Below are 15,000 nucleotides of genomic sequence, written 5' to 3' on the forward strand. Positions count from 1 at the left end.
CAGGGAGGTTAGTATTAGGGATCAGTCACTATCTGACAGAGGTTATAGCGTTAGGGATCAGTCATTATCTGACAGGGAGGTTAGTATTAGGGATCAGTCACTATCTGACAGGGAGGTTAGTGTTAGGGATCAGTCACTATCTGACAGAGAGGTTATAGTGTTAGGGATCAGTCACTATCTGACAGGGAGGTTAGTATTAGGGATCAGTCACTATCTGACAGGGAGGTTAGTATTAGGGATCAGTCACTATCTGACAGAGAGGTTATAGTGTTAGGGATCAGTCACTATCTGACAGGGAGGTTAGTATTAGGGATCAGTCACTATCTGACAGGGAGGTTAGTGTTAGGGATCAGTCACTATCTGACAGGGAGTTTAGTGGTTCGAGCCTTGTTTAGCCTTGTTTAAACCAAAGATGTAATTTCTACTTTGCCATGTGCTTAACATTTCAAAGCTAGAGTTGTGGGTCTTTGGTGCATAAATCAAATTTTGTGGCTCTTCACCTACAGCTGGTGACATTTCAATATCAAAGTACTTAAAGTACTCGTGGGAGTTGAACATTGTGGAAATTCAGTTAGAAAAGATAGTACTGGAAGGGTAGGGGGATAAATGACTGAATATTATCATGATTTTAGATACAAATCAACTGTTGTTGCTTTTCAAAGCGTTACAACAGCAAACATGGATAATGGAAGGCCCATGGGCCACAACGCTCCTCGAGTAACTGAAGTCGTGTTGTTGTTTTCTAGAATTTCACCCCTTTATATTCTCATGAAAAATGTGACCACATATTATGGCCCAAACATTCAAATCAATATGGTTATCAATGCCTTGCAGTTGTGAAGAAGTTTTCCCCCTGTATATATACATTCAAGTTTAATCCTAGTTATAGCTAATTCTAAGGATTCATTACTTGAAAAGGTAGTCCAATATGCTAAACTGTCACCTGAGTATACTACAGTCCTGTAGAGGATCAATGGAATGGTAAATAATTGTATAATAACTCAAAATAAATGAAATGCAAAAAAATTTAAAATTGTCGGGCATCGGAAATGCGCAAGCCGAGTTGCGCAAGGAATGGGTATAGAGGGAACCGGCAGAAAAGTTTTCAAGAATTATCAAGCAGGGAGCAAAATTTTGCGTACATAAATTTCAGCCGACTTAAATCCTTTGTGACCTTGACCTTTAACCCTAGACCAAAATCAATAGGCTTCTTTGTCTCATCAAGGGCGATAATCCATCTAAGTTTAATTGAGATCCTATAATTTGATAAAAAATTATAGTGCAGAAAACAAAATTTTCTCCAAATTTCAGTCTATTTATAACCACTGTGACTTTGACCTTGTGACCCCGGAATCGATAGGCTTCTTGTCTTACTTAATCGATCTAAGTTTGATTGAGATCCTATAATTCGTTCAAGAGCTATGGTGCGGAAAACAAAATTTTCTCCAAATTTCAGTCTATTTATAGCCAGTGACCTTGACCTTTGACCTAGTGACCCCAGAATCGATAGGCTTTCTCATCTTACTGAGGGTGACAATCCATCTAAGTTTGAATGAGATCCTATAATTTGCTCAAGAGCTATGGTGCGGAAATGAAATGTTGATGCGTGCCCGCCTGCCCGCCCAAAGGCACTTCATCATATCATAAGCCGAGTTCGACTTCATAGCAACTCCGCTAAAAATGAAACACTAGTCAAATAATGTTATTTATTGCCAAGGTATTTGGGATATTATACTGTGGCTCAAACAGGGGGTGAATGAACCTGACAGTATGGAAAGCATATAGTGGAATCAGACTTGTGATGCTGGAAATCTATAGTGATTAATAAACTATACATGTACAAGATCCATAACTATTTTTTTTTTCAGTTTGTGAGGGAGAATCCTCATGTCTCTTTCATCTGTAGACAAATAAACAATGTATTTTGACCAGAGCAATTTCCAATCCTTTTTGCAGCATAAATTCAACATTGTGGCAACTGGGTTAAACTTTGATAGTGAAGTAATACATGGCAGCACCTTATCCCATGCTCTTAAAATTTCTGTTTGACACACACTCATGACATCCACTCAAACATTACAGAGTGCAGCAAAATCCCATTGTAATAGGGGATTCAAAATGGATAACTGGTACAAAATATGGTACATACTATTAAAAAAGGATAATGAATTTGACATATTGATGTCTTGGAAAAGGAAATTCTGACATCGGGGCTCTAAGCGTTTTCAAACATTGTCATTTGATAAAAGTGTTCTACATTTTTAAAAATAGAGATTAATATGTCTTTACATACATATGTGAGAAAGTTTCCATTATTCCTAGCCGAGACATACCATGTATGCGCAAAAAATTCATAAACAAATATCACACTACTCACGTAGAAAATGTGGACCTTAGCGTCATCAAGCGCAGCGAAACACGCCATTTCGAGATTATAGTCGACGAAAGCTCGGTAACAGTAATGAATAAGGTACACTCATTTTGTATCTATTTTGTGACTTTCTTTATTAAAAGGAACAGTTCTCTAATGTGTAACGTGCAATTACTACGTAATTCAATAACTTGAAGCATGAAGAAGTTTCACTTTGCCACCGGATTTATAAGAAATTTTATTTCGTATTCCGATCCCAATCGAAAGTTGTTGACTGGGAATGACGTGTTTTAATTCAATCTACATGTAACATCAAGCATTTTTTATATCACATTAAAAAAAACACCAAATATATACACATACACAATGTTGTAGAGTTATTTCTTGTAAATTTTCTGAGGTTTCGCACCATATTCGATATTTCGTGCCACGGTGTCAATAGGGCTTGTGTGCAGTTGTCGTTCGTTTCCCTATCAATGTTTATAGGTGACGCTGCGCTACAAACGACAATTTTCAACCTTATCTTTTATTTTTCTATGTATATCAGTATCAATTTGATCGAAATCTTGTATTCAAATTGATTTGAATACAATATCATTGCATTTATTTACATGTCAATTATCAAAATTAGATTAATTCAGAAAAGTTACATGGATTATTTAATGGCGGATGTTTATAAAAGTTTATGTTGATTTACCTAGGAGTAAATCAGCTGACACAGAACCCTCGCTGACGACCACTATACAAATCAAAACAAATTACTGCGCAGAAAAGTGCGTGATGACCCAGGGAGATTGAACATAGTTCAACTCCCAATAAAATACAATATGAAGTAGGCATAAAAGGCCTATAATTTTCTAGTCAATATAAATTTAAACCCAATCTGACTTAGAAGGATTCCATAATGTATTTATATGCACCGAAAATTCTCTAGATCTACACAAGTTTGTTCTCCATAGACAGTATAACCATGACAGTTAAGCCATGGCATATACATGTATGTCTACTCTCTACCATCTGTTCTCTATTGACAAGATAATCTAACCACATTCCCACTAGAAGCCTGTTCAGTGAGCGGGCGCACGCGAGTGCTCGCCTCTAGCACCAAAGAGTTATAATGGGAATGTTTGCGGGGGCCCGCTCTGCTGAACAGGCTTCGTAGATGTAAGATACTAATTTTTGCACACAATTTCAAAATTCATGTTTTCTACATATTGTCATCAGTTAGAATTTCGAAATCGCCACTTAATCACATAACGACCTGTATGTTTTACGACTTGACATATGTTTTACTGACCCACTTAAACAATCATATAACGACCTGTATGTTTTACTGACCCACTTAAACAATCATATAACGACCTGTATGATTTACTGACCCACTTAAACAATCGTATAACGACCTGTATGTTTTACTGACCCACTTAAACAATCATATAACGACCTGTATGTTTTACTGACCCACTTAAACAATCATATAACGACCAGTATGATTTACTGACCCACTTAAACAATCGTATAACGACATGTATGATTTACTGACCCACTTAAACAATCGTATAATGACCTGTATGTTTTCCTGATCCACTTAAACAATCATATAACGACCTGTATGATTTACTGACCCACTTAAACAATCGTATAACGACCTGTATGTTTTCCTGACCCACTTAAACAATCATATAACGACCTGTATGTTTTACTGACCCACTTAAACAATCGTATAACGACCTGTATGTTTTCCTGACCCACTTAAACAATCGTATAACGACCTGTATGATTCACTGACCCACTTAAACAATCGTATAACGACCTGTATGATTCACTGACCCACTTAAACAATCGTATAACGACCTGTATGATTTACTGACCCACTTAAACAATCGTATAACGACATGTATGATTTACTGACCCACTTAAACAATCGTATAATGACCTGTATGTTTTACTGACCTACTTAAACAATCGTATAACGACCTGTATGTTTTCCTGACCTACTTAAACAATCGTATAACGACCTGTATGTTTTCCTGACCTACTTAAACAATCGTATAACGACCTGTATGTTTTACTGACCTACTTAAACAATCGTATAACGACCTGTATGTTTTCCTGACCTACTTAAACAATCGTATAACGACCTGTATGTTTTCCTGACCTACTTAAACAATCGTATAACGACCTGTATGTTTTACTGACCCACTTAAACAATCGTATAACGACCTGTATGTTTTACTGACCTACTTAAACAATCGTATAACGACCTGTATGTTTTACTGACCTACTTAAACAATCGTATAACCACCTGTATGTTTTACTGACCTACTTAAACAATCGTATAACGACCTGTATGTTTTACTGACCTACTTAAACAATCGTATAACGACCTGTATGATTTACTGACCCACTTAAACAAATGTATGTTTATACCTGGCACTCTAAACCCGGTTTCACAAATCTTGCTGATGTTCTCTACTTTCGTTCCATGGAAAGCTAACACTGGGTAGGACAGGTCCTCCCCTCTTTCCTTCTTCAGGTCTTCTTTTGATTCTCTAAATGAATTACATTATTTCATTTGAAACAAGAAAGGAGTGGGTAATCTTCTTACTGCTATTTAAGGACACATCTCATGTTTTCAAAGTATACAAAATTATATGCATTTTGTCTTCCTTACGCTAGTAGTAATCAATTCTAATAGTTTGTTTGACGAAATATTGCAATGATTATAACCACAATACAGACTTAAATCTAAGCCCCGATTTCAATAAGTCTATTTAATTAGTTGGGTAGTCACGTGGTATGGTGACATCACATGCGCCCTTCTTCGATCAACTGATAGTGAAAGTAGTGTGAGATATTAATATGAATGGCTAATAGATGTTTTCAAACCCGAGGGCGCATATGATATCACACAGAATGGTGCGTAAAATAGCGAAAGTAAATATGCATATTGCAAGATTTGAATTTCATCGCTTTCAAACTCGAAAACTACACAAAATATTTCATTAAAACACATTTAAAGTAGTTTTAGGCATGAAAAGAACTAATTTTGTTGAAAAATTGAAAAAGTTTAGAAACATGCATTGTGTCTTTTAAACAGTATATGTGCTTATAAGCTAGTTTACAAATTCCAATGTCCTTCTGTCTTCACATAATAGCATAATAGCCTGAGAAGGATCTGGTAAGTCTGAATTCTGATAGGAGTTAAAGCAATACAAGCTGTAACTGATGGTAAATAAATTGAAAAATTAAAGAACATATTTGTGATTGAATATTTATAATTTCATAGAATCAGAGTGAATCTGAAGCAATAAACCCGTCAAATCAGCAGAAAATAACAACTCATGAATCATTGTCATCCTGTCAGTAATTCCTGCTAGTAATCTCCAATGTGCATTAACCCCGGAGGTCACCAGTTCATTAAAAAGTGAAAGAGAGGCACTGAGCACTTTCATATTTAGTAAACACCTTAACATGCCAATTTTATAGAAAATTCACCATGATCAAAATTTTATTTGAGTGGCACTTATGTGTAATTATTACACTTTCTTTCACTTCTAGTACTTATTGTCCTTCATGAAACGATCAAACAACATGTGTAGTTACTCATGTCAGTTTTTGTCTTTGTATATGACCTTCGTCTCAGCAACCCGATTACGTTCGACAATCATCGTTCCCATGTCCATGTACCTGGCTCTCCTTTCGCACAACCACGGTCAGATGCAGGACAAAACAACTCACCTTGTAACAACATCAGCAGGAGCGGGACTCAAGATCAATTTGAAGAAAACAAAATTGATGAAGATCAACACCACTGTCCAATTACCAGTCACAGTTGGTGGTGAGCCCATCAAAGAAGTTGAGTCTTTCATCCACCTGGGGAGTGTGACGGACAGACAGGGTGGTACAGACCGTGACATCAAGTCAAGAATTGGCAAGGCATGAGCAGCGTTTACCATGCTAAAGAACATATGGGCCTCAAAGAACATACGCATTACTACCAAACTGAGGATCCTCAACTCCAATGTTAAGTCTGTCTTGCTGTATGGAGCAGAGACATGGAGAATGATCAAAACAACCCTGCAGAAGATCCAGACATTTTACAACACCTGTCTCAGGCGCATCTTCAACATCCGATGGCCTGAAAAGATCACAAATGAAGAACTATGGAAGAGAGCAGGGCAGGAACCCATAGACATACAAATCAGACGTAGGAAGTGGGGCTGGACTGGACACATCCTAAGGAAGCCACCTTCCAGCACCACACGCCAGGCCCTGACCTGGAACCCACAGGGCAAGAGAAAGAGGGGACGTCCAAGAAACACCTGGAGGCGTGACTCAGAAGTAGAATTAAAAGCGCAGGACATGACCTGGCACGACGCCACAAAAGCAGCCCAGAATCGTGTTCGTTGGAGGACTGTCGTCGATGGCCTATGTTCCTCACGGAACGACAGGCCTAAGTAAGTAATGTCCATGTACACGACGGAATGGTGGTTTGTATGAAACGCTCATTGTAAGTATGCTCTCAAACAATATTCCCTTATTTATTTTGCTGACCTTTTCTTCAGATCTAATTGGGGATCATATATTAAATTATACTGATAGGTGTTATTTGGTGCATAATTGGACAGTTGAAAAAATACTATCAATTACAGCTTGCATTGCTTTAGCTACCAGGCCCTAGAGTCAATACAATAAAAGAATATTCCTGCCGCAACTTAACTAAAATCAAAAATGGCTGACGAAGCTGAATCATCCGATAAGACTGAGTATTGTTTTAACGTCCCTCTTGAGATAATTAACTTAATACTTAGGGTAAAAAATAAAGTAAATTTAATATATTTATGCCATAAATTTGAAATGAATGAAATTCGATTATTTTTCGATTAATCAATCAAAAAGCTGCATCCGATTAATTCGATCATTGATTAATTTTTATTTCCCGATTACCCATCACTAGTCATGAACCTTTAATTAAATTCTTAAGTTTAAGAAGCTAATATCCTCAAAACATAAAAAGCAAGTTTCAGAATATTCCAGTAAGGTACAATTATAATATAAAAATAGCTGGCAAACCAGTTTTTATCAAAGACTGGTATGAGAAAGGAGTTAAAGTTATTCAAGATTTTTTTTATGATGATTGTAATTTATTAGCTTTAGATAAATTTCAAAGCACTTACAATCTCAAAAAAATATGTGTACATAATGAAATACATGTTAATAGCAGTATACATGTATCGTCGACTGACCAGTTTCGGTGACTTTAGTGATAAACCGCGATTTTCTCATTAATCATCCGGATAAAATAAATAAACGATACACCTACCTTTAAAGTATAATTAAATTCCTTTACTTTCATCCAAAAATTCCAACTCTATTGGTACATTAATTGAATATATTTTTGTAACAAAAAACATGTCACTTTGTGCTCCTAAAATGGTGACGTCACCTATTTCGGTGACCATTGTTGATATAGGTTTGCCAATGTTTGTAACTGTAAAAACATATATACAGGAGGAATGTGCAACTAAACGTCAATTAATAAAATAACATAGGGCAGAGTTCTAGACTTTTTGTATACTTTATATTAATATGAAAGTTTGCTTGAAAAAGAAAAAGTAATAAGTAAATGGGCTTATTTTTGGGGTGCCCATGTTGATTTTTTGCATATTCTACTTCTAGTAGTTCATTTTCGGAAAAAAAAAAGATGTGCTCTGTGTAAGTTTGCAAACACTACAGCGAAATTGATGATGTCATCAACACCCAGAAACGACAAAGTGCACACGTAAACAAAAGGTCACCGATTCAGGTCAATCACCGATGATAAATTATATGTGACAGTAACTTCAAAACACTTTTAAAACTTTGTCTATTGATAGACATTCAACCATACAATTCGTAATCCATGTATGCCTGTTTCTTTTTAACCCGTTTTTTTTGCAAGAAAAATGTTCCAAAATCATTTACGATCTTTTATAAAATGAAAATTATCCCAACTTTTATAGAAAGGCTAAATTAACTCCATATGGAATAGATGATTTTTAAGTGTAAGACGTTTTTAAGATTCGTTTCAAAACAACAACTGCTTTTTCTGCTCAATGGCTTCAGTTTAGAATTTTACATAGAGACTTTCCTGTTGGGTATTATCTTAAAAACATTAAAGGTTATAGGAGACAGTTTTTAACAATACCTTTTTTCTCCATGATTATTAACTTTAATTGTTTCATAGACTCCTCATAAAAATGCTTTTTCAAGATTAATAACGATATTAACTCGAAGAAATTGAAGTGCAAAAGTACTCAGAATAGAAAATCGTTACCCGATTATCGTTCCTGATTTCCTGAATTTGTGATGTCATAAAGACCACACTCAGATTTGCAAATCAAAACAAAGGCACTCCATTAGATGATTTATTCACAACTGAAGAAGTTTTTGAATGGGGAACCATAGTTTGTTGTACAGTACCCGCAACGTTATTCTTGACATTCCTATCGTGCTCTATCGTGCGTGTATCCTATCGTATCGTGCGTGTATCCTATCGTATCGTGCGTGTATCCTATCCTATCGTGTATCAGGTTTTCCGTTTTCTATCGTGTTTTGCGTTTATCAGGTCTATCGTGTATCGTGTTTTGCGTGTATCAGGTTTTCCGTTTATCGTGAAAATCGTTTATCGTGTAGCTTCGGAAACTATCGGGATCGTATATAAAATCTAATGAAAAAGTATGATACTTTCCGAAACCTTTATTCGTTTCGTTAAAGAAGCTATTTTTAGGAATCGAGGAAAGACGGTATATTTGAAGGAGAACATAAAGTTGTCGATTTTAAGGCAGAAGAAGATATATTTGTCTGTCCAGAGAGAGAGTGAAAATTTATCACAATTTAATTCTAAGTAGTCTGGAAAGTAGGACAGTAAACCGAGCACAGTAAATCTGAAAGCTCCTTCTGAAGTTCATAAACATTTGTTTGTCTAGAAACAGTTATTTGTAATTAACACTAACAGAAAAATAGGGAGTTCCGATTTGAAAGGAAAAATCAGTAAATTACATTATCACATACATGTATATTTTAATAATGGTTCTTTTTCTTCCGATTTTTTTCCCATGTGTATGCTACTTATATAGCAACTGCTGAACTTGTGAGCGTCCTTATATCTGATTTTGTGTATCACCCGTGTTTTGACAGCTAACATTCTCAGGGACATTGTATTTCACACATTTAGAAGATTAAGTTTTAAAAGGGTGCAAGGGTGTTGCATCCCCCAAAATTCTGCTCAACTGGGCACGATTCCGCTGTCATCGTTGTTTTTTTTTTTATATACCTTGTACATGCACCAATACTCGTACGTGTAGATACTTGAAATTTATGTTGGTTTTGATGATTATTTGAATTTTTTTTACACACTAAGCGTTTCAAAATTGCGAATTTAAAACAAGCCGGGTTTTGTTTATGTTTTTTAAACAGTATATTTATGTTTTGTTAACAAAATATCAATTCAAATAAATATGTTCCAATTACTTATGACTATCAATTATCAATCATAGTGTAAAAATATCTAACAGGTGTAGTGCGGTTGATTTTTTTTTAAAGCGGTCGTTATGAAAATAACTTGAGATGTTGAATGAGCCGTGAACTTAGAGCTTGATGCAAAATAACCCCCTCCTCGCTACACGCACAATATTACTTGGTTTTATTTCATACCCAAGGTAATATACATTACCATAAGAGAGCTACTGAAGCATGATATCACTACTTTATACAATGTATTACATTTAGTTAATTCCCTGTATAATCTATATATTAAACATTAGGTGACAATATAAGTTTTAGAATCATTGGCTGATAAAATTCATATAGATATCAAATAATGAATTCAATGCCGTATATATTTTATTATTTTTTTTAAAATTTTAGCTGTGATGGCATTAAAAAAACCAAAAAAAAACGTATGACCGTGGATTAAAGAAATTATATGGTACAAAACCGATCAATGTTTTAAACAAATGTTACCGCGACGGGGACAGGTAGCTGATAGTCATCCCGCGATGAGAACGCGGTTTTCCTGAGTTACCTATAGATTACCGCGTTAGATTTTTTTCCATCGCGAGAACGCGGGAAACAAGAAATCCGCTTTGTCCGTAATGTAGGTATATAATGAACATTGAAATCCTTCAATATTATTATCAACATAATGTAAACATAATGTAATTATGTTGTAGGTATCAAAATTTCGTTCCGTCTAAACCGTTTCTAAATTTACAACATTTCTATCAGGTTTTCCGTTTATCGTGAAGATCGTTTATCGTGTTTTGCGTTTATCAGGTCTATCGTGAAGATCGTTTATCAGGTTTTGCGTTTATCAGGTTTATCGTGTATCCTATCGTATCGTGCGTGTATCCTATCCTATCGTGCGTGTATTGTGTTCTATCGTTTATCATGTCAAGAATAACGTTGCGGGTACTGTACAAGGATATCACTTTGAATTCATAATTAATGCAAATGCCAGCCACATCAACGATTTTTCAATGGAGGACGAACAAGAAGATCGATCAAGGTCCTATAATTTCAGAGTATATAAGAGAAATGCAGATAGCTATTTATAATTACTTGCGCTATTTCTAACCCCATGAAGACACACAGTATCATTTTTTTTTGTTCCAAAAAGTGGGGGGGGGGGGGGGGGGGGGGGGGGGGGGGGAGTGTGCCAAGCTGAAGGTTGACTGACAAAAAAGGTGGGCATCCCATCATCCCCTTTGGTTTCATGTACCCAAGTCTCACCCTGACTCACTCAGATATATATATTTTATAGCCAGATTGGAATATCCTTTGCACACATCGTGAGCGTCGTATTTTGAATTTATTTTCATAAGATTTTTACAAGTATCGTGTGCAGCTGTTTTAGTATAACAGGTGAATATAATGATAAATATAAATGGCTAGTATTTAACACTTTTTTACAATAAAATTTGCGACATTATGAAGAATAATTTACTATCACTTTACTTAACATTTAAGGTAGAGATTGATAGGTTGATGCTAAAAAAATTAACCATTGAATTTTTTTTATTTTGATATATGTTTATGATGAAGCTTCGATATAAAACATAATAAAAAATCAATGTAGGTAATCGACCTTGTTTTTGAGAAGTATGGCGATTTTAATAACACCTTCCTTAGTCCTTGTAAAGCATAAAATGTGAAGAAAAATAAGTAGAGAGCAATATACAAATAGAGCTGTAACATTTTTATTGTAAAAAGGATCATAACTTGTCATATATGGTTCCAAACAACCTTTCACATAATTGTATATTACACATCAATTTCAAGTTCAGCAATCATTATTAACATGCAACAACATTACTTCAACAGAGCTACATTGGCTAATTACCTTAAAACAGTGCACAATATTTGCACACAGGGTCATACCTTTGCTTAAGCTGCAAAAATATTACCCATCAAATTTCTTATTTTATTTCATTAAGTGGTCAGTCTATTAGTAAGTAAAATATATGAAAAAAATTATACACCATAATGGGGTTCAATATGGAACTAGCAAAAAATTCCTAACCCCACCCCCTTTTTACAAACTACACATTTTCGTAAGAAAAAGGGTTATTAAAAGATGTTGTAAACAATCCATCAAAAACAGCTTGCTGAAATTCGAAGATTCTTTGTAATACCTTTTTTAAATTAATAAATATAATACAGAAAGTATGTATTTCAAATTTTAGCTTATATTTTGTTGTAGTTCTCGTTGTTGACCTTTGTGCACTTACACTCAGAATATAGATTTATCATATGTCATCATATTTGATGATTAATATCAAGAGTTTTCCCAAATAAAAATCCCCACAAAAAATTGAAATACAATTTATATTTGTTAAAACAAATGTCTCCATTACAACCCAACCCCTCTAATATACTACATGGTATGGAGGAGAAAGAATGAGCAGGAACATAGACGTCATGAATTGCACTCGGCGCATTGAGAAGAAAGATTCAGCCAGCAGAGATAAACTACTGATCTCTTTCTAACTTAAAACGTTTAAGCATTCCCAAATTACCTCTTTGAAAATTGAACATGACAATAAGGTTTCTATAAGCTATTTCTGGGGCGGATCAGGAATTGAAGTTGGGGTGGGGGTGGGGGGTGCAACTGTATGAGGCAGGGGTCTTGGGGCCGCCTTGAAGGGGGGGGGGGGGGGGGGGGGCGATTCCCCAGGAACTCCTGGATTTTGCAGATTTTACAGGGCTTAAAATATGTCTCCTATGTAGTCATTTTTATTATTTTCTGTCATTTCTAATAAGGTGAAATTAATAAAATAACGCAAATTTTAAGGGTTTTTGGAAAAAATAGCAGTTCTCCCACTAAAAGTAATTCAATAAATCAAAAGATTTTGTCAGACATTTATTTCTCTGAGAGTGAAGGAAATTATGGCTTCTTTTATCGTAGATATTTCTCTAAACAAGAGACCACGATTTACTTTAAACTTGAAAATTTTAGGGGGGCTCGCGCCGGTTGCCCCCCCCCCCCCCCCCCCCCCCCCCCCCACCCCTTATATCCGCCAATGCATTTATGTATGTGCTCTTGCAATTGACCTTTTTGCACTCACAATGATTGCATTAATACTTAGTTATTTTTCATACATTTTTTTTTTATAATAACCAGACACGATTACCTATTATAAGAAATTGATATGATTATACAGCATAATGCACCAAATATGTTTAAATAGGCCTAACAACTTTATATTTAATATCAATGGAAAGATTTCCACCCAATCAACCCATGGATTGATTGATTGTATCTTGTTTAACGTCTCTCTCGAGAATTTTTTACTCATATGGAGACGTTACCAAGACCGGTGAACGGCTTTAAATTTAGGCCTTTGCTCGGCGCTTACGGCCATTGAGCAGTGAGGGTTCTTTAACGTGCCACATCTACTGTGACACTGGGCATCCGTTTTGAAGGTCATCTCCGAGGACCAGTGACATTCACACCTGATGCTGAACGTTTGGCAATGAAACTGTCACTACCTGTTTCAACAACTCAGGTCTGTCGCGGCCGGGATTAGAATCCTGGCCTTCCGCATGCGGGGCGAACGCTCTAACCTCTAGACCACCACCGCGGCTCGACCCATTGATCTCAAGGCTCATATCAGCTATCTTGCTCTCACAAATATATATGTCTCTTCATAAGTTTATGAGTCCTACTTGTAGTCTCACACTGAAACAAAAACTCGCTTGGATAACTTAGAATGCATGCATATTGCATTCACAGTATATATGCACTGTGTGTGTAAGGGGGGTGGGGGTAGAAAATGAGAAATTTAAACACATTGATTAAAGTTATAAAATTGGTGTTTTATTTTCATTTAGAAATGTTTACTGAATTTGAGATATCAAAAACTTAGAATAATCAACAATGACACTTCCTCTATATTTATTCAATATTATTGTCTTAAAAAAGACATGTAATACATGAGTACATGTACTTGTTTTCCATTAAATTCACACTAATAGAATAGTATGTTGCACAATATATCCATTGCTCTGGGCTCACAAATACATTATTGATTCTATCCAAGTCCCACATTTTGCAGAAGTTCTTGAATTTTCTCTGTAACCTGTAAAGTTGTGGGGTCCAGGGGATATGACATCATCAATGTAAATGAAGTACCTGTTATAAAAAATATATTCTGTATATTCAAATATTGAAAAAAAGATGAATATCTAATATACTAAGAATTGTCTTTATAAATGTCTGGTGTTAAAATGAAAAATTCTATCTTACTAAGATAGAAAATATTGTACCTTTCTTGCTGATTTTCATGGCAAATTGCTGTTGAAGTTGTTGGCTGGAAGCCCATTTCAACTTGCACTGGTCCTTAGGATGATGCTTAGAAAAAAATCATCATAATTAATATTTGCACAGTCAGTATTAATCATTAATTATACTGTGTCAGACAATGTCAATTTTAAAATTGTGTGTCTCAATGCATGTTCAGTGAACTTTAAAATGCTGATATATTGAAAATTACACACATAACATGTATTTTATTATGTTAATTTTTAAAATCTTGTCTGAAATCAGTATTACATATGTAACACTACATGTATGTTAAATGTGTGCAGTGCAGCAATGTGAACTCTTGCAGTAGTAGTACATCTGCATGATTGTTATTTATTTCATATTGTTATAGTTACCTTCTATTTAAACTGTACATACCCTCCCACCCCTGGGTCCTTAATGAGGTGAATAAACATCATAATTATCATATTACAATATGAGATGACAGATATGTTTTCATAAACTGCCAGTTCATTCTAATAATATCAAAACAAGTCAACTCTAGATTTATCAGACCTGTCTCCTTTACGGAGTGTGGGTCAAGAGAAGGACATACAAATCTTATTTTCATACAAGACATTTATTTGCCTATGAGGGAGGCTTGTGATTTTACAAATATTTTAAATAAAGTTTTGTAGACCTACATGCTTGTATGAAACATGAAACCCCAGATTTGAAATATCTCTTAGGTCAATGAAATTTCAAGATACTATAAGTACTATAATTTATACCAAATAGAATTTTAGTGCAACACTACCCCCCCCCCCCCTCAAACTTGTGA

At 35.3% G+C, this 15,000-nt stretch overlaps 1 protein-coding gene and 1 long non-coding RNA gene across 2 annotated transcripts in view; both read right to left on the minus strand.

The window, feature by feature from the left end:
- Positions 1-15,000, minus strand: part of LOC125665876 (uncharacterized) — a 34,184-nt gene that overhangs the window by 10,427 nt on the left and 8,757 nt on the right. The window contains exon 5 of the mRNA XM_048898833.2: positions 4,802-4,923. Within this exon, the coding sequence (XP_048754790.2) occupies positions 4,802-4,923 (122 nt within the window). The remainder of the gene's footprint in view (positions 1-4,801; positions 4,924-15,000) is intronic.
- The window catches only part of LOC125660308 (uncharacterized), a 3,224-nt gene continuing 1,656 nt past the window's right edge, over positions 13,433-15,000 (minus strand). Inside the window, exons 2-3 of the long non-coding RNA XR_008799012.1 lie at positions 14,183-14,267; positions 13,433-14,048 (exon numbers count right to left, since the gene is read on the minus strand). This is a non-coding gene — a long non-coding RNA (uncharacterized LOC125660308). The remainder of the gene's footprint in view (positions 14,049-14,182; positions 14,268-15,000) is intronic.

Source organism: Ostrea edulis, chromosome 10, assembly GCF_947568905.1.
Source record: "Ostrea edulis chromosome 10, xbOstEdul1.1, whole genome shotgun sequence".
Classification (NCBI taxonomy): Eukaryota; Metazoa; Mollusca; class Bivalvia; order Ostreida; family Ostreidae; genus Ostrea; species Ostrea edulis.